This window comes from Lactuca saligna, chromosome 5 (genome assembly GCF_052625555.1).
Source record: "Lactuca saligna cultivar CGN05327 chromosome 5, ASM5262555v1, whole genome shotgun sequence".
Lineage (NCBI taxonomy): Eukaryota > Viridiplantae > Streptophyta > Magnoliopsida > Asterales > Asteraceae > Lactuca > Lactuca saligna.
In genome coordinates this window covers 48,089,346-48,109,284 of record NC_136421.1, presented here as the reverse complement: position 1 = coordinate 48,109,284, position 19,939 = coordinate 48,089,346, and the positions used below count along the sequence as shown (strand labels likewise).

Genomic DNA, 19,939 nt, shown 5'->3' with positions numbered 1-19,939 from the left:
TCAAAAGACCGCGACTATATTTAACAAACAAAGGATATTACCCTAGAATTTTCTCTACCTTCCAATTCTCCTTCTTTACCCCCTTGACCTGGGCCTCCCTGATCATATCCGACAAAGGTGAAATCACGGTCATCCTCATAGAAATGTCCCTAATCGGGGACTGCACCGTCTTGCGGCTCAACGCATCGCCCACCACATTGGCCTTCCCTGGGTGGTATAGAATCTCACAATCATAATCCTTCAGCACATCCAGCCACCTCCTCTTTCACATGTTGAGGTTTTGCTGATCCATCAAATTCTTCATACTCTTGTGACCAGTATACATAGTGAACCGCACACCATATAAGTATTGCCTCTAAATTTTGAGGGCAAACACCACTGCCCCCAATTCCAGGTCATGAGTGGGGTAATTTGCCTCATGAGGCTTCAACTGTCTCGAGGAGTAAGCTATCACATGCCCCCTCTGCATCAGTACCGCACCTAACTTTGAGATTGATGTGTCGCAGTACACCATCAAATCATCCAACCCCTCAGGTAGTACTAGAATCGGAGCCTCGCATAACTCCATCTTAGGGACTCAAAAGCCATCTGCTGATCCGCACCCCTCCAAAAAGTCACATTTTTCTTGGTCAAGCGGGCCAATGGCACAACAATCTTGGAGAAATCCCGGATAAATCTCCGATAGTAGCCCGCTAAGCCCAAGAAACTACGGATCTCTGATGCATTCCTCGGTACTTCCCACCGCATTACAGCCTCGACCTTGGCTGGATCAACCAAAATACCCTCTTGATTGATAACATGCACCAAAAACTGTACTTCCCACACCTCAGATCTGGAATGAGAAACTACTAAATGACCTCAGTGATCCATAAAGTTGCCAACTTTATGGAATTCACCCACTCAAACTAATCCATACATGGAGAAAAATGCATGAAAAACTAGATCTAGAAGAAGAGCACATAAAGATTTGAACTTGTAGACTTACAATGGTCAAGAATATGTGCAATAAGGTGGTGGAAGAACTTACTTTCTAGACCTATGCTCAAAAGAGACCTTCTTTTCCTTCAATATTACCAAAAACCACCAAGAAGCTTCAAAAACTCAAAAATGGAGGCTAGGGCTTGATTAGATCGAAAGGGAGACGATGGAGACTGAGAGGCGCTATCACATCCCTTTAATAGGACTTAAGGCCCAAAAACTAAGGTTTTACATGTTGGACGCCACCACGTTGTGACCAACATGATACCACATTGTGGTGCCTAAATGAAAGGTGCTATTCCATCGAGTGAGGCCACGTCGTGGCGAATACACCACCATGTCATGGCAAAAAAATCTAATATTTTAATCCTAAATGCCAAAATTAAAAGAGAAATCATACTTGGAAGTTGGTGTTATCGTAGACGTATATTTTTATATGTATGTATGTGTATCTACATGCTTTGCCATTTTATTGCCTCAAAAGAAAGATCATTTAATGTATTCTGCTTTGACACTTCATTTCCAGATAATCAATGATCGTACCATAGATTGTTGATGGATTATATTGAATTTGCCAAAAATTTATAGATTCGAATTGGTTACAAGAAAAACATACACACTTATATCTACACTTTTATTTGAGATTTGAATTTGTTTTGAGTTTATAGTTTATTTTCTTTATTATCTTATGATATTTTAAATTTGTATTAACTTTGTAGTTTTGTTTTGAAAGTTGCTAGTTTTCGAAATGGTATCTGATTGGGGACAAGATTGTTATCTCAAAACTAAAAATGTTTATACATCCAAAATTGTCCTAATAAAACATGGTCCAAAGTTGATACTTGACATGTTAGTTTTTTCTGATCTACACGTTTTTTGATTATTGATGCGGGCAACAAGCTACACCTAATTTTATATTTATAACCTAACTAACTCAACTAACTAAATTGCACCTAGGCAGTGTACCTAGTCAAATTATAGAATAGTTTGGGTACGTAGGTTGTCGATCACAAGGAATGGTTTTGACTAATTTATTTAACTACTACAAATATACCTAATTATTAAAAATGAAAAGGGTTTTATCCAATTTTTCAAGTTTAGATGAACTTAATTCTTTAACACAAACTCAATTAATAAATGAACACGTCTGTTAGTTCAAATCCACTTTCACTCAATGGGTAATAAATCGGTTATGACAATTACTGTTGGTACCAATTAATAAAGTATTAGCAATTTAGTTCTAAATCTACTAACATTAATCAATTAATGTAAATCTATGTATGGTCACACAATAGTTAACACAGAATCAATTATTAAATGAGATTGGAGTTATGTAAGATTGATTTGATAAACACACATTATGGTCATAATCATAAATTCTCTAGCACACCTTAATTTTAATAATTTTATTGCTTAACTAAGATTGGTTTGATCTTAGCTATAATAAACTAGTGTTCATTGAATTATTAGGTATTCAAATTCATGTAAATTCATATTAACTAACTACACAGAATAAGAATTCAAAGCAATCAATTATCAAACAAACATGCTAGGTAAAATCAATCCAACACAAGCATATTACCAACAAGTAAAGTCAAATCCAATGCATTAAAACCATGAGTTCCAACTTCATCTAGCTAACAGAAGCAACTAGATTTAGCTGGAGTTACTAGCAAATAAACAAACAAAATCCATTATCAAAAACATGGTTAAATGTACCAATCTATAAATCAAATTATAAACTTCTTCTTCCTTGGTGTTGAAAACCAATTCCAAAATCTTCCTTCTTCTGAAAGTCGTCTCCATGAATCCTCCAAGGCATCCAAAAGTCTCTAAAATCGTAAGGATCAAGTGTTTATATACTTTTCTTGAAAGTTGTGATTCACGCCGTGATAGGAAGCTTCACGTCGTGACTTAATAGATATCTTTATCATGCACGGATTCTTACTTCGCACATATTTATCTTCTGGAAGATTTAAGGCCATGTCATGAACTTGTGGTGAACGTCATGATTAGATTTAATCCGTGGATTTCTTATTCTTTCATTCTCCAAGTCTCCAAAGTTCCATGTTTTATCATTTTTGGTCCCTTTCTTCGAAAATGCTTTTATTTGGCTGCAAAATAATAATTAACCTTATAAGTACCAATATTCTATTCAAATAACCAAATTATTAGTAAAAATGTAAATCAATATTGCCTAAAAATATGTATAAATATGGCAATATCAAAATACCCCACACTTGTGCTTTGCTTGCCCTCAAGCAAATTAACTAATTTTAATATAAACCTTCATCACCAACATTACATAGAACAATCCAACTCAAACTCAGCCATTACTCCAAGACCTCAACACATGCATTTGTGTCTATAATTTTCATAAAGATCCCCCTCAATTATAAATACACACAATCCTCATAAACACGCACCCACTTCTTTTGAACAATGCTCATTTTATGCATCCCTCTGAATCCATCCGCATAAAACTTCCTAACCTCAAGGTATTTTTGAAAAGCTACCCAAGCATACATAAACTAGAGAATTACAGCTTTAAGATACCACAATGGAGCTTCTTGAATTCTTCACTTTCTTTGATATTAACTCTTTGATCTCTTTGAATTCACCACCTTTTTGTGATTTTTGGTATCTTCTACTTTTATTTTTCAAAAAAAATTTGATCTTTGATCTTTGATCTGCGATATTTCATAGCTCCAAAAATTCTTCAACTTTTCTTGTAGTTACTCTCTCTCTTTCTCTCTCTCCCTCTCCCTCTCTCTCTCTCTTTCTCTCTCTCTCTCTCTCTCTCTCTCTCTTTTACATGTATAAATCACTTTTTTCACTCAAAAACCCTACATGCTTAAGTGGGGGCGCTTAACTTCAACCCTTATTGGTTAAAGATATTAGTTTTCCTGGATACATTTCAAGTACAGACTGCTAAACATATTGCATCCCTCAAACTAAGCGAGATTGTGTTTTTCCCATGATTTCATTAGAATAAAGGAGGCCATAAATGCACTCTAACGTATATCGGCTCAACTAAACATTCGAGCTCTCATCGGATCACCCCATGCAACATTAGCAACTTAAGTTCAAATTATCATTATTACTAGATCTAATTATTAAATTTACCCCACACTTATTACATACAATGCCCTCATTGTATGCATAAAATAATTAAAAACAATAAAAGGGAGAAAAAAGAACAGACTCCCATGGGATAGAAGTGGTAGGATCGAACTTCAATCGTGTGGACGAAATATGTATCTTGAATTTGGACTCCTTGTAGATAGGAACTTGGATCTTGGCCTCACGTAATGTATACCGCGCCAATAAAATACAGAATCGAAACTTCAATTTTCAATAAATGTGTTGCAAATCTCCAAGGCATGAAGAACAATGCGGGAAAGCATATGTCACATTATACGGGAGAGGAAACGAACCATAAAAATCTTCATAACGATCCCAAGAAGAAACGTGGTAAACCAAAAAGTAAAATGCATCAATGAATTTTAATTTTGTGAAAAATAACTAATCACGTCGTGAAAAGAAGGAACACGTCGTGATGTCGCTAAAAACGTATTTTCAAAATCCATTAAGTTTTTATTCACAATGTGTAAAGGTGTACCACGTCGCGAAACTTGGGTAGTCAAGAAATAATATCTTCTACTTTTTCTTTCAACTTGGACTTGTACCAACATCATAATGAATTAAGACACTTCTAATTGCAACAACTTAGGACTCTTCGATAACTCTTTCCTATCTAACGACGCACCCCACACTTATTTCCAATTGTGGATCTCGACTCGCGACTCTAAACTCTAAACGACCCTTTGTTAACCGTAAAGCTCATAATTCGACCTTCCTTCCCGAGACTCCTTAGCAATTCTAAAACATAGCAACCAAAGGAAAAAATAAAAAGTAACATAATAGTTTAACAAGAGTTCAACAACCCAAAAAAAGTTCAAACCAAAATAAAACTAAACAAAGGCACAATTAAACTAAAATAAAGAGATCAATCATCATCTTCACATCCTTGAGCTCCACTTGGTCCTTATCCATCTCCCCTTGGTTGTTGATAAGAGATCCATGTCAGGAAAACGGGGTAGTGACTCCCCAAATGTGATGGTTGCTCAATCTGGAAATGTCGGACCATATTCTCCATTGTACCCCCGATCCAATTAGTGTTCAAGGATATTTGATCAAAATATCCAGATATGTCTCCTCCAAAATGAGCTCCTCCCAATGGTGCATTTTGTTGCACCGGTTGTCCTCTCTCTCCTCGACCTCTAACATTCCTCCACCGAGGCTTTGGTTATGGTTCGAGTTGGTTGGCCGGTTGCTCATCATCCTCCGGGGTTATCACATATCCTCCCTAACATTCACCACCACCCGCAAAACACCCAAAAACTGAACTATCAAATCATTATCCGGAAAGCGAGTAAGATTCCGCATAAAACTAGGAGTCAAAATATTGTACGACCGGGCAAGGCGGGTGACTAAATATCTTCCCGTAATCGGACTCTCGGGCCTAGAATCAGCCTCTTTTTTCCCCAAAAATCGAGCTAGCATGTAGGGAAGGTCGCAAAAAACCCCAGGAGTAATATTACTCCACAAATAGAACAAATTCTGAATAGACACCTTATCATCATGGTGTTTGTGGTTGACTGAAAAGGCAACAAGGCGATGAAGAAAATGATACACGGGATTCCGAATCTGTGATTCACTAGAATCACGAGTATTGTGCTCGTGATTGGAGATAGTTTTCCAAAACTGGATGTCCAAAGTGTCGGGAGTAAAATCCCGAACACACCCAAGCAAAAAGGGAAAAATAATGGAGATTGAGTCTCCACTTTCGTATATAGCCCCATGCGCCAAGAAAACTCCCGAAGACGACATTCTTGATATACCCCACCTAACCGGAAAACAAGTGCCCGGTTGTAATCAAAATCCACAGTCCATTCTTCAAAGCTTACAGTAGAGAAAAACTCCACCAATAATTCCTGATAAACGGGTTCTTGAATTGCAAACAAATTCCTCCACCCATGCCATGTAAAAGAAAAATCAACCCCCTCGTACACCTTTTTCCAATAACGCTCCAATTCCACAATCATGCCCACACTGTGCAGCCATCCCCAATCGACAATAGGTGCTATCACAAAGTCCCTATTATATAGACATCGCAAACGGTTTTCGTATGTGGTCAACAATGCCCGAGAAATGTTTCGTGGAAACCGGTATAACGGATGAATGCTTGCAACATCAATAGGATTCTCCTCCTGTTGGGCTGCTCTTCTAGGACCCATATTCCTGCAATGACCAAAACAAAACAAAAACAAAATACCTAAAATTTCACATTAAAAATGAAATAAGAATTCTGTCGCCCAAGGTACACGACGTGTACTGGCCATTCATGTTGTGTATCGTAGTCGGGATGTGAGTCTCGATCTGCCATGTTATAGTCAAATCCAACATATATGATACTTAGGGTTTGTTTATTCCATTAACCTAAGGCCATGAAAATTGAAAACAACAACTAATTCAACCAATTTGGGTTTTTGGATTTCTAAATAAACCCTAACTCTTAAAATGCATAGATTGTAAGAAATAGCAACAATTGAGGGATGAATCACTTACCAAATGAAGTTAAAAGACAAAAGATTCAATAAATTTGGAAGGTAAATGGAGAAAATCAGTTGTGGAAATCTTCACTTCATGCAACAAATTAGAGTAAACAAATGGGGAGTGGGTCAAAGTGTTTATGTAACTGGTCCCCCCCCCCTCGTGTTTTTAAAGGTTACGACGTGAAAGGCTTAATCACGTCGTCATTTGCTTGCTGGGCTAAGAAAATCTAGCCCACTACCATTAAATTTATTGGGCTTAAAGTCCTTCGTAATTCATTTTGATTCACGGCATGAAGCGTAATGTCACGTCGTGATATTAGTCTTGGACCAAACTTTAAAAGAAGCATAATGATATTTGTGCATTTTAATTGTATTCCACTTAATTCCAAAGTACCCACAACTAATTTTTCCATTTAAAAGTTTTTTAGATGACGAATTGATCACTTTCCTAAACTAAAAATAATTCCTAAAAAGAAAAGAAAATGCAAACCAAACTCGGGTTGCCTCCCGAGAAGTGCTTCTTTTTTATGGAGTCGTGAGCCGGACTCTGTGCCTCCTACTTCGAGCTATCAGAGGAGTCCACCACCTGCTCCTTTTGTTCTTTCCATCTTCTCTTGTACACTTGAACTCGCCTAATGTACACCTTCTTTGAATTTTCTTTCTTCGCTTTTACTTCATTTGCATCGATCTTGCGTTTGATCCCTTTAGTCTCTAATTTTTCTTCACTCTTATTAAGCTCCATAGGAATTTTTTCTTCCTTCACCACTGGAATCATGTCCTTGGAAGTAGCCTCGTCTTCATCACTTGACAAATCATTGCTTTTCTCACTCATCAAAGTTGTTGGCTTTGTGTAGGTAATAACTTCAACAAAGAACGGGACTGATGCTCTTGGTTTGGTGCATTTGACTTGATGAATTGTCTTAATTTCTTCCTCCATGAGCTTTTCTGATTCTTCAAGTTAATTATCTTCATCAATATTGAACGCCTTACTATTAACATCATCTCCTTGAAACCCATCTTGTACTCCAAAGTCCTCCTTATCTTCACCAACCCTCAATGTAAGCTTGGATTCACGAACATCAACTAAAGTACTAGCAGTATTTAGCAAGGAGCGAGCAATAATGATTGGAATATTTACATCCTCCTTCATATCTATAATCACGAAGTCAACTGGGAAAACAAATTTCCCAATTTTTTCTAGAATATCCTCCACAATCCCTTTTAGGTGCGTCACCGAACGATTGGCCATGTGAATGGTCATCTTTGTAGCCTTCATTTTCTGAGTATTCAACTTTTGATATAATGAATATGGCATCAAATTTATGCTATCCCTGGAATCGGCTAAAGCATAAGTCTTCAAATTGTGACCAAACTCACATCGAAGAGTGAGACATCCAGGATCTCCCATCTTCTTAGGTATTTCCCCCATCACAACTCTTGAGCTTTGTTCACTAAGAATGACTTAGAATTTTTCTTCAACTACTGATGAGTGTCTACAAGATCTTGTAGGAACTTTGCGTATTCTGGAATTTTTGAAAGTGAATCGATAAAAGGGGTATTAATAGGAATACCATTTATTTTCTGAATAAAATCTAGATGTTCCCTTTCCAGTGGATTGCGATGTGCTCGAGATGAAAACGACAAAGGTGGTCGGTAAGCCGGAATGGATTCTGCAACTTTATGTTCAGATCGAGGCCACGTCATGAGCATAGTAGGTTCACGACGTGAATCCGGTAGTTCAGCAACATTTTTGTTTTTGAGTTTTGGCTTCTTTGGCTTTGGATCGGATGGCCATGGCTCCTCCTCTAGTGCTTCTAAGAACTCAGAGATGGCCTCTTCTTCAGTATCAATCACTATGACATGAGGTTGAGCTTTCTTTTCGGGAAATTATGAGGATAATTTGTTGCTCATCAAAGTAGTGAGTTTACCAACTTGGACTTCTAGATTTTGAATCGATGCTTGATGATTTCTTAAAGAGGCTTGCTGGTCAATCATCATTTTGTGCTGTTCTTTCATCATGTTCATGTGTTCCTTTAGCACTGCATCAGTATCATCATGCCTTTTCTCGGATGCTTCTATAAATCAGGCCAAAATGTTTTCTAAGTCTACTTTCTTCCTGGCTGGTGGTTGCTCTTTTTGATAGAAGCCTCGGCCTGTCTGCTTATATTTGTCTTCCTTTTGCTTCTTATATTCATCATATGACAACCACTCTTTTTTTGGTTTTCTCCAATCTTCATCATACTTGTCCCCACTCGAGTAGCAAAATTGAGCCTTTTTATTTCCATAATCATCCAAATTACAGTCCTTTGTCAAATGTGGCCCATTACACCTCTCACAACCAACTCAAATTGCATGAATCAATTGGTCCATTTGGGTCAATCTCCGGTCCATAGTATTAAGCATTGTCATCATAGCAGCCATTTCTTCAGAATGTGCACCTCCACTGCCTTTTACTCCATCTTGTCTTAGGTTGTGATATTCACGAGAATGCTTTGCAAATTCTTCAACTAGTTCCTTGACTTCGGCTAAATTTTTCTTTGTAAGTGGTCCTTGAGAATCAAGGAGTTGCCTTGTCAATACATGGACCCCATCGTAGAATATAGACACCTCTTGTTGAATGTTAAGGTCGTGTTGAGGACAATTCCTTAACAACCCTTTGTAACGCTCTCATGCCTCGTAAAGTGACTCACCTGGGTTTTGCTCAAAATTGGTTATCGCCTTTTTGAGTTTAGCTATCTTGGATAGTGGGCAGAATTGGTCTAAAAATTGTTCATGCATCTGAGCCCAAGTAGTGATTGTACCAGGTGGAAGTGCCTTTAACCAATCTTTTGCAACTCCCTTAAAAGTAACGGGAAGCATCCTTAACACGACAATATCTCTATTAACATTCGAGACATTAAAATAGTCTGCAATGTCATTGACTTCATCTAAGTGCTTAAACGCATCCTCATGATCTTTTCCATAGAATGGAATATCCTTTAGTGTAGTAAGGATATGTCCTTTCAGCTCGAATGTGGCAGTGGCAGGTATGGCAGGTTGTACTAAACCTGGACCAACATCATCTCTTATCCGCTTCCTGTAAGCTCCCATTGACATTTCTTCAATATTTTCCATCTAGTTCCTTAGCTCGTTTCCGGGTTCACTCGTAAATAATTCAAATTCGGGCTCGGTATCGGTATCGTATTCGGATTCGGTTTGGACAGGTATTTGATCTAAATTTTCAACCTTTCTCTTGTTCTTTGAAGATGAACTCGACTATTCTGTTTTCTTTCCCGGCTTCTGTGAGAACACTGACTTGAATTATTGTAAAGGTGACTTCTTCGGTGTTTGATCTCCTTTCACGTTCTTATCTTTCTTTTTATGAAGGGACGACTCTGGATCTTCAAGTGGTGGTACCAAAGGTGTATTAGAGCCTCTGGTCATGAACTCCTGCAAAATAAACAAAAATTAAAAACGTAAAATTGAACAAAAACTAAAATAAAAGAAAAACAAAGAAAATGAATAACTACTGAATTCATGTCGTGAGCTTAAGGCTCATGTCGTGAATCAGGTACTGGAACAAGAACTACAGCTGGAAAATTAATTATTTTGCAGGTTTTACCCCACAAAAAGGATCAATCAATCTAAAACAAATAAATAAAAAAAATCAACTAAGCTGTTCCCCGGCAACGACGCCAAAAACTTGATGCGGACAATAAGCTACACCTAATTTTATATGTATAACCTAACTAACTCAACTAACTAAATTGCATCTGGTCAGTGTACGTAGTCAAATTATAGAATAGTTTTGGTAAGTAGGGTGTCGATCACAGGGAACGGTTTTGATTAATTTATTTATCTACTACTAAATTAACCTAATTATTAACAAGAAAAGGGTTTTATATAATTTTGCAAGTTTAGATGAACTTAATTCTTTAACACAAACTCAATCAATAAACGAACACTTCTGATAGTTCGAATCCACTTTCACTCAATGGGTAATAAATCAACTATGACAATTAATGTTGGTACCAACTAATAAAGTATTAGTAATTTAGTTCTAAATCTACTAACATTAATCAATTCATGTAAATCTATGTATGGTCACACAATAGTTAACACAAAATCAATTATTAAATGAGATTGAAGCTATGTAAGATTGATTTGATAAACACACATTATGGTCATGATCATGATTTCTCTAGCACAGCTTAATTTTAATAATTTAATTGTTTAACTAAGATTGATTTAATCTTAGCTCTAATAAACTAGTATTCACTGAATTATTAGGTATTCAAGAAAATACTAAAGCAACCAAAACTGTAATTAAATACTAAAGCAGCCAAAACTGTAATTAACTTAATTGCTTAACTACAAATTTGAAATTAAATACTAAAGCAGCCAAAACTATAATTAACACAAAATTAAAACTAAAAGGGCTAAAACTATCATTATTTTAATTAACTATTAGTGGACCGAAATTGAAACTAATGTAAATTATAAATTATATGAACAACAATTGTTATTATTGAAATTTAAAAAAGACAAAATTGCAAAAATGATCCTTGTGGTATGCATTTTTTTGGGGTTTTAGTCCAAACCTTGACTTTTTTGGATTGATGGTCCTTTTGAACTAGTTTACATGCAGTTTTGGTCCCTGTCCAAACTAAAAAGACTATTATACCCTTAATGAATTTAGTTTTCATTTTTTAAAATTATTATTATTATTAAATATAAAATCGGGCCCACCCCTCTCTCTCTCTCTCTCTATCTCTCTCGATAATTCACTTTACAATGGAGGTATCCTAAAAAAAAACTGGAAGCTGTAACAGCCTTATTACCAAATCTCACTCATTCAAATCCCCCAAATCCACTGAATCGCTCCATATATCTCACACCCAAATCTTCCATCTATGGTTCTTAATGAAATCTCCAATTCACAGCATCCGGGTCTCAACTTTTTTTTGTTCATCATCTTCCCCATACACACCTACAAATAAAGATAACCCAAAACCAAAAACTCCAAATTTGCTCATCGTGTTCTTAAGTAGAATCTATATATCCTAAATAGTTGTTTCAATCCCTAATAGTTGTTTCTGGAACAGTTTTTGGGTGTATGTCCTCGAAAGGAATTTCAATGAATGAGTTGGTATAGAAAGAATCAAAGGGATGAAGTTGCAGTGGAGGTTGATAATGGCGGCACCTGCTGGTAATTTTTGTGATGACCCATGTTCATCATCATTTTTCACCCTGTCGTTTCACCCCATCGTTTTTCCATTTACCTTAGTAAAAAGGAGAAGCACCTGCTAGTATTTTTTTTATGACACTTGTTCATCATCTATGTTATTCAGGGATTTGTTTTCATCCAGATTCAACAATGGGAAAATCCTGTTCGTATTTAGGGTTCTAAGTCCTAACCATTCCAGATTGCATCGATGTGGGTTTGGGTTTGCCTCTCCTTCTTTTAACGGATCCATGGAATAATAAATTAAAGACCCAGATCGGAGTGAAATGGGGCGACTAAGAATGAAGATGAGTGAAATGGGTGATTAAGATACATAACAGAAGGAATGAAGGCTAGTATGTGTTTATGTGTGTTTGTTTGGAGAGAGAGAGAGAGGTGGGTCCCATAATTTTTATTAATAAAACTTTATATTAAATAGAAAAAAAAAACATAGAAAATGTATCAAAAGAGTATTTTTGTCTTTTTAATTTTACGAAGGACCAAAACCACAAACAAAGTAGCTCAAAATGACCGCCAATCCAAAAAAGTCGGGGTTTGGACCAAAACTCCAAAAAAATGCATACCACAGGGACCATTTTCGTAATTTTGTCTTTAAAAAAATATAAGGAAGAAATTAAAAATTATAGGGATTAAAACTGCAATTAATACGTATTAAAAACTATAGGGCCTAAAAAAATAATTATTTTGTATTAAAAGTTAGAAGGATTAAATATGTAATTATTCCATTAATCTAAGGATCATATCTGTAAATTTTATCAGTGTAACGTCGTTGGCATATATCCGGCCAAATCGGCGGCAATTATATAATATACTGTAATGTAGTATGCCTATCTATTATTGATTAATATTAGTTTTAATAAGCAAACATTTTTAATATTATGTGTGGATTCATGCCGTGAGAAGCCTATTGCATGTGATGTGGTATTAGCATGGGAATATTTTTTGTTTCGTAGAGAATAGAGATATAAAGAAATACATGTGACTTTGTTAATTTTTAATAAACATGTTATCATGTTTTATCGTTATTTGAAACTCTCATTTAGGTATATAAAGTTTCCCCCTCTACTGATTTTTATTTATTTTTCGTAATATCCCACTGATGTTGCATAAAAAATTATGACTTGATAATAGTTGGTTGCTCGTCAAAATTATGGACTTATTTTCATGAATTTGAGATGTGAAATTTATAAATAAATCAATATATTATTAACATTTGCTTTTTACTCAATTTTGACGTGACATTATAAACTCATATATTGTCATCATTACTTCAAGTTATTTGGAAATTGCACATTATTTTATTTCAAATGTGATCACTCAAACTAGTATTCTAGCATTCAATCAAAGAAACATCTAATTTTGAAATTGTATAGAAGAAGAAAATATTAATCCGTCAATCATGCTTATAACTATTTATAGTTTTTTCACAATCAATATCAATCATTAAAAACACGTGGCGTCATTCTTGCTATTACCTCTTGACCATGATAAAGAAATGACAAAAACACAAAGTTTATGGCATGCCTTTGAAAATCGAGTGAAATTTGATGAGAAGATGGATGTTGAAATTCCAACAAGAGTTTATAAATGTGTCACAACTTTCACATGATTTAAGTAATGTGTTGCTAACATGGTTGAATGTCCAAAGGGAAAGCCGAATTCTGACAAAGAAAGCAAGAAAATCTCAAACAATCGAAAAATATAGTTTGAGTAATAGTGTAGGGACTAAAACTGTAAATTACTCAAAATACAATTATAATCACAGTATGGATCCAAAGATCTAATGGCTATATAAACAAGTTGAAAGCTTCGTGAAGAAGAGGCAGAGAGAGATAACGGAGCATCCTTTCTCCACAATAACCCCAAAAAAGCCCCAATTATGGGCGCCGAATTTCTCCCAAAACCCAGTGAGAATGATCTATCCGGCGATTATCAGGCTGCTCCGGTGATACTCGGCCTCCTCCCCGCTGCCCTTGTCGACCACATAGCAACGGTTGACTTATCAATTCTCTCTCGAATTCCCGGCGAACCCGGTGGTTCCTTCCCTGTACACTTCCTCCCCTTAATTTTTCTTAATTTCTTGCTATCTTAATGTCTTCAACCTTCAATTGTTCGTTTACCTACGTAATTAAATCAAAACCCATGCAATCAATTGCTTAAACTTCATTCGTGAATGAGGGAATCGAGGACAGATGAAGGCTTTATGTGCTCATACTCTGCCGTAAATCAGTGCATTGGTACTTTGTACTGTACAAGCACGTGAAGCCTCTTTCATGGATCATAGCACAGGGTTTCCAATTTCCATACGAAATTACATTAATTGAATTCGAGGATCAGTTTTCATGTTTAATTTTCATTCTTCGGAAGCATTAACTACTTTTAAATCACCCATACGCCATTTCCATGTGATGTTGCATTCTGATATAAATTGGAGCATATCTTTATTGTTAGGTTGCAGCTGAAGAGCTGAAAGATCTACTAAAGGAGGTGAATACACATATATCGTCTTCTCCAAATGATCTGTCTCCTGTAAAGACTATAGCCGGGGGTAGTGTGACCAACACCATTAGAGGCCTTGCAGCAGGTTTTGGGATCTCATGTGGGGTTATTGGAGCTTGTGGGGATGATGAACAAGGTGCTCTTTTCTTGAAAAACATGAGCTTTTATGGTGTAAATATATCAAGATTGAGGGTGAAAGATGAACATACTGGTCAGGTGAGTTTACCCTTTGTAAAGATGGTTTTCTTTCATTTTGGAGTTAGAATTAAAATTGTATTAGCTGATGACGTGGCACAGTGTGTTTGCTTGGTTGATCCATTGGGTAATCGTACCATGCGTCCCTGCATTGCCACTGCTGCTAAAATACAGGTGCACTTTAGTTTCGTACTGTCAGTTCACATTTATTACACAGTACAATACATGAAATACATGACAGAATAGTACAATGCAACTGTGGAAATTACATAAATACCCTTATTGAAATTAGTTTGTTTAGTATTATGAATCACTCCTGTGTTTATTGTTGAAAAAATCAGATTGCATGTGTTTCTGACATTGTTTTTGTAATTCAGGCAGGTGAACTAAAAAGGGAGGATTTTAAAGGCTCCAAGGTAATAAAGTTTGAAGTCTCTATATCTTTGAACTAGTTTTTATTTGCTACATATTTTTTAATGTCATTAGTTTTCATTTGGTACTATTGTTATCTATAAGTTGATTTGCTAATTTTTTTTTTTGTATATATTTATGTTGTAGTGGTTAGTGGTGAGATATAGTATATACAATATAGAAGTTATCAATGCAGCTATCCAAATAGCCAAACAAGAAGGTCTTCTTATATCCCTAGATTTGGCCAGTTTTGAGGTAAAAAAAAAATCTACCATTTTTCGAAATAGTTTTTTATTATCATGGACCATATAAACATTTTTTTTTTACATTTTATTATTAAATTGACAGATGGTTAGAAAATTTAGAACACCTTTACTAGAACTATTGGAGTCAGGTAACATCGATCTTTGTTTTGCCAATGAAGATGAAGCCGCCGAACTTTTAAGGTAACCTTTTATCCCGTGATACAAAAATTACACGTAATTTTATTTCCACTTTTGTGTGTTTAATGTTTGTTATATATATATATATATATATATATATATATATATATATATATATATATATATATATATATATATATATATATATATATATACTGTTTTAGTGGCGAGCAAGTTGCGGGACCCGAAGCTGCAGTTGATGTCTTGGGCAAATATTGTCAATGGGCCGTGGTGACTTTAGGTCCACATGGATGCATTGCAAGGCATAAAAAAGAGGTTAGCGAGGTGTATGTGCTATAAAGCACATGTGAGGCAGTCATGCTTCCTTTGACTGCCTCTTGTATCAGACATCGATACATGTATGAGGCATGTATCGAGCACAATGTCTGATACATGTATTAGGCAGCAGTCAGACTGTCTAATACATGGTCTATATCAGACTGCCTCTTGTATCAGGCACCGATACATGTATTAGGCTGCAGTCGGACTGCCTAATACATGGTCTATATCGGTACCTGATAAGTATCAGGCAGCAATGTTGTTTTGGTGCCTGATACTAATACATATTACATATGTGTATATATGTATTAAGTGAATTTGTGAACTTCAGGTGGTGAAGGTTCCGGCGATTGGGCAGACAAAGGCAATTGATGCAACGGGGGCGGGGGATCTTTTTGCTGGAGGGTTTTTGTATGGTTTAGTGAAAGGAATGTCTCTTGAAGAATGTTGCGTAATTGGGTCATGTAGTGGTGGATCGGTGATTCGGTCATTGGGTGGTGAGGTGTCGCCGGAAAATTGGCAGTGGATGTATAAGCAATTCAAAACCAAAGGTCTCCCTGTGCCCATTGTTTCATTGTAAATCATCTTTTAAGACTTGTTCAATTGAATCCATTAGTCTGGTTTGTTTTTAGGATGAATGTTTAACAAGACTATGTGAAGAATCACCTTGTTTTTTTAGTCTTAATATTTTGGGATGAATTATCTGGCCTTTTTTTTCTTTCCATTAAGTGATGTCTGGAGAAAGTGAATGTGCAAAATAGGTATTAATGTTTTAGTATAATTGTCCAAATTAAGTATTTTGAGAATCTTGTAAAAGCCTTTTTTTCTCAAATATCCATCCTAGTAGCCTCTGGTTCTACAATGGCACTTTCAAGAAGATTAGAACAACCAAAGATATTAAGTTGGAACTACAAAGCCAATGCATATTTACTATACAAATGTAGTATGCATGAAGTAGCATTTAAGATGATATATCTACATGTTTTCTTTGTGAAAAATGATGCTTGAAAGTTTGTTGCATATTATTTATGTACAAACTATATGTATTACGAAAATTGTTTGTTAATGAAACCATCAATATCAAGATAATGTGCTATATGTTTCAGGCCTACATACACACGTATATATTTAATAATTGATACTCAAGGAGATACATAAATCTCAAAGTAATGCCACTTCGAGGGGCTTTAGAGTACCAATGCCATTTTCTAGGACTCGTTCGGTAATATCTTCATCAACTTAAAACCATGTGGAAGTTATCTTGCTTCATATCCAAGTTGGACGACTTGTTGCACATAAAACAAAAGAAACAGTTTATCCTAAAATAGGCAACCCCGATGCACAAAGTATTCCCCGAGCTTGATGACATTCACAACACATTCCGTGTATGTTATTTGAGAAAGTTCCTTGAAGCGTAAGTCAATATCATGGCGTTTATGGAAATAAAAGTGGATGAAGAGAAAAGATTGATTGGGGAGCCCGATGAAATGACGGGTTGGAAGACCATGGAATTGAGAAAGAAGTTAATAGATTTAGGTGGTGATTGTTTTGAAAGAGGTAAAATGTCTTCTCTTTTCAAAAGTCTTCTATACAAAAAGAATACTGGTGTTGGTGTTGGTGTTGATGATAGTGAAGGGGTGGTGGCAGAGGTGGGAGCGGGGTGGGAGCAGGGTGGGTGGCGGAGGTAGCGATGGTGGCAGAGGTGGGGGCAATGGGCGGAGGAAGTGGCTGAATTGGTAACGGTGGCAATGGCGATGATGGTAGTGGTTGTAATGGTGGCAGAGGTGGTGGTGGTGGAAAAAGAAATATCACATTAGGATTAGAAATTATAAAATGTCTTCCAAAATTAGATGTTATTTTTTTGTCTTCTGAAAAGATGTCAAAAAGATTTTTTTATAACTTTTGTTTGAAAAAAAAATAGTTTTTTCTTCAAATGTCTTTCCTTCCGCAGAAATAAGAGTTCAAAAAGATCTTTTTAGCAAAAAAACAAACACCGTCCTTGTGACAAACACCGTCTTTGTGAAATGAAATTATCAAGAGGGGAATAAATTACACTTTTGGAGGTTAGACTAAGTAAAAGAGAAGTCCTCGAGAAACGGTATAAACACTCAATGTATTCTAACTATGGAATAAGAGATTTGTTTTTAGTTGATTATTGTAGCAATCTTTTAGTGGAAATAGTTTTTGGAATGCATAGGGGCCAAAACAATCAAGAAGAAAAATATAACATCAAGAAATAGACTTATAACAACTTAGGTACAACTTGTGTGAAGCTCATACAAACCAAAAACTCAGAAAAAGAATATATAAAGAGATCGACCAAAACCCTAAAAAGAGATGTTGAAAAAACATACATTCAAAACAGGGTTGGAAACAACACAAAATATACGGCCTTGAAAACAAAACATACAACTTAACATTTCTATAAATCAACATATGGGTGTGATCTTCATCATGAAATGTATAACCTTGAGAATTAAAATGTAAGGTCCTAAATTTCATTTTCGAAAAAGATAGCATATCCTCTTTAGTATATAAAATATATGCTCTTGAGAATTAAATGCAAGGTCGTACAAAACATTTTGATTCTCCAAATTAAGTATGTCTTATGTATTTTTCTTGGGGTTTTGATCCATATGTACTAGGTTCACCGTTAAAAGCATGTAAAACAAATATAAATGTATATGTAATAAAAAAAATGTTGCTAAAAGCGTGATTATGATTGTAGGAGCTTAAGTTCCTACGAATATCATCCAAAAACCACATTGATCCTAAGATCGGTATAAGATAATAATGTTGTAAGATCATCGGTAGGATCATTAATAATTTTAATATGTTAAAAAGATAAAAATCATCAATAAAATGATATTTAGCTATTATCTTTTTATTGACGCCATATTTAAACTAAAAAACATATTAAATTGATTTATATCGTTATAAAAAATCTAATATAAACAATGTTTAGATTTTATCATTTGCATTAAGATTTAAGGCTTTTTTATTTTAATTAAATACTTATACTTAGTTTATTTTAGATTAAAAAAAATGATATCCATGTATCATTTGTCATCCCATATTAAAAAGGGAGGTTTATAGTTTTAGTTCTTAAGAGGATTGAATGTGGGGAACGAGTTATAACTTCATTTTGATATCACTTTACATGTCACATCATCAATAATATTATAACATCAAGTGGGTAAATGGTTATCATATTACATCTTGTTATAACACAAACATTTTTCCACTTTAAAATTTCTTTTTTATTTTTTTTTTCAATTTTTTTTTTAAATTTAAATAAATATATTTTAAATATAACATAATAAATAAAACATAATGTTTAAAATTTATAAATAACATAGAATAAAAATAATTTTTAAAAATTAAAAGAAAACATAGAAATTAAATTACACATAACATCCAAATTCAAAAAAAAAAAAAAAAACAATGCTATTCGTTAAAAAAAATAACATATTTCTTAAAAAAACTAAACGCTATTCGTTATCGTTACCATGAAAGATATAATCCGTCAAATCCTCTTGAAGTTGTAGCACCTGGTTCTTGGTACGTATTCTTTTATTAATATTTTTGCATTTTGGCCTTGGACTTGGCGAGTTGAAGGACCAACTCGTCGAGTAGAAGCGGCATGAGAAGCGGGGTTTAAGCAGTGGACTCTACGAGTCGGGTCCCGGACTCGGCGAGTAGGCCCTGTCTGGACAAAAACCCTAACCCGAGAATTTGCACCCTATTTAAACACCTTAACTTGGCCTCCTTCGTCCCATTTGCTCCCAGAAGAACCCCATAGCAAACCCTAGCCGTTATTGGAGCAATCTAAGGCATTTGGAGTGATTTTAGTACTTTTTGACCCAAGGAAGGAAGGAAAAGCTTGAAGGATCAAGAGGAGGCTAGAAGGATCCGATTTTGAGCATCATTTGCAGTCTACAGAAGGTATAAAGTCTATACCTTGTTTGTTCTTTTGATAGATCCCATTTTGTGGAGTTTTAGGGCTTTTCTAAGCCATTTTGGTCACCAACCATGATTGCATGCATGGTTAGGGGTTGATGTTTCAGATCTAGGCCCTTGGAGGGGTTACAAGGCAGAAAGGAGTGGCTCTTGCACTCAAAGAAAGCCCCATGCATTGTAAGAGATTGTTTTAGAACCTTTTGAGCTCATAGTGCCATGCATGCACGTAAAGGTTGTAACTTTACATGCTAGATCGATTGTAGAAGCATAGATCTATCTTTAGATCAAGGGTTGTACATCAGAAATCCAAGATTTAGTGAGAGGATGTGACC

The 19,939-nt window shown here is 35.4% G+C and overlaps 2 protein-coding genes and 1 non-coding gene across 4 annotated transcripts; 2 read left to right on the top strand and 1 right to left on the bottom strand.

The window, feature by feature from the left end:
• Window positions 1-7,554: 7,554 nt before the first annotated feature.
• On the bottom strand, window positions 7,555-8,004 carry LOC145045267 (uncharacterized). The gene has a single exon (XM_078993604.1). It carries the CDS (start codon window positions 8,002-8,004, stop codon window positions 7,555-7,557), a length of 450 nt encoding a protein of 149 aa, XP_078849730.1.
• A 1,215-nt stretch (window positions 8,005-9,219) lies between these two features.
• LOC144998985 (small nucleolar RNA R71) lies at window positions 9,220-9,326 on the top strand. The gene has a single exon (XR_013660516.1). It is a non-coding gene; the product is annotated as a small nucleolar RNA R71 (small nucleolar RNA).
• A 4,302-nt stretch (window positions 9,327-13,628) lies between these two features.
• On the top strand, window positions 13,629-16,346 carry LOC144996900 (pfkB-like carbohydrate kinase family protein). Of its 2 annotated transcripts, XM_078956682.1 has the most exons (8): window positions 13,629-13,867; window positions 14,272-14,535; window positions 14,617-14,688; window positions 14,892-14,930; window positions 15,073-15,180; window positions 15,274-15,371; window positions 15,533-15,644; window positions 15,979-16,346. In XM_078956682.1, the coding sequence occupies exons 1-8, from the start codon at window positions 13,700-13,702 to the stop codon at window positions 16,225-16,227; spliced, it is 1,110 nt and encodes a 369-aa protein (XP_078812808.1). In that variant the 5' UTR covers window positions 13,629-13,699; the 3' UTR covers window positions 16,228-16,346. The 2 variants fall into 2 exon arrangements, with proteins under 2 accessions (XP_078812808.1, XP_078812809.1); XM_078956683.1 differs by lacking the exon at window positions 14,617-14,688.
• The last annotated feature ends 3,593 nt before the right edge of the window (window positions 16,347-19,939 follow it).

Excerpts from the sequence above, each read along its gene's own strand:
- LOC144996900 (XM_078956682.1), top strand. The coding sequence starts at position 13,700 with ATGGGCGCCGAATTTCTCCCAAAACCCAGTGAGAATGATCTATCCGGC. Across the intron at positions 14,689-14,891 it reads CCACTGCTGCTAAAATACAG|GCAGGTGAACTAAAAAGGGA; the intron begins GTGCACTTTAGT and ends TTTGTAATTCAG. Across the intron at positions 15,181-15,273 it reads TAGATTTGGCCAGTTTTGAG|ATGGTTAGAAAATTTAGAAC; the intron begins GTAAAAAAAAAA and ends TTAAATTGACAG.
- LOC145045267 (XM_078993604.1), bottom strand. The coding sequence starts at position 8,004 with ATGGGAGATCCTGGATGTCTCACTCTTCGATGTGAGTTTGGTCACAAT.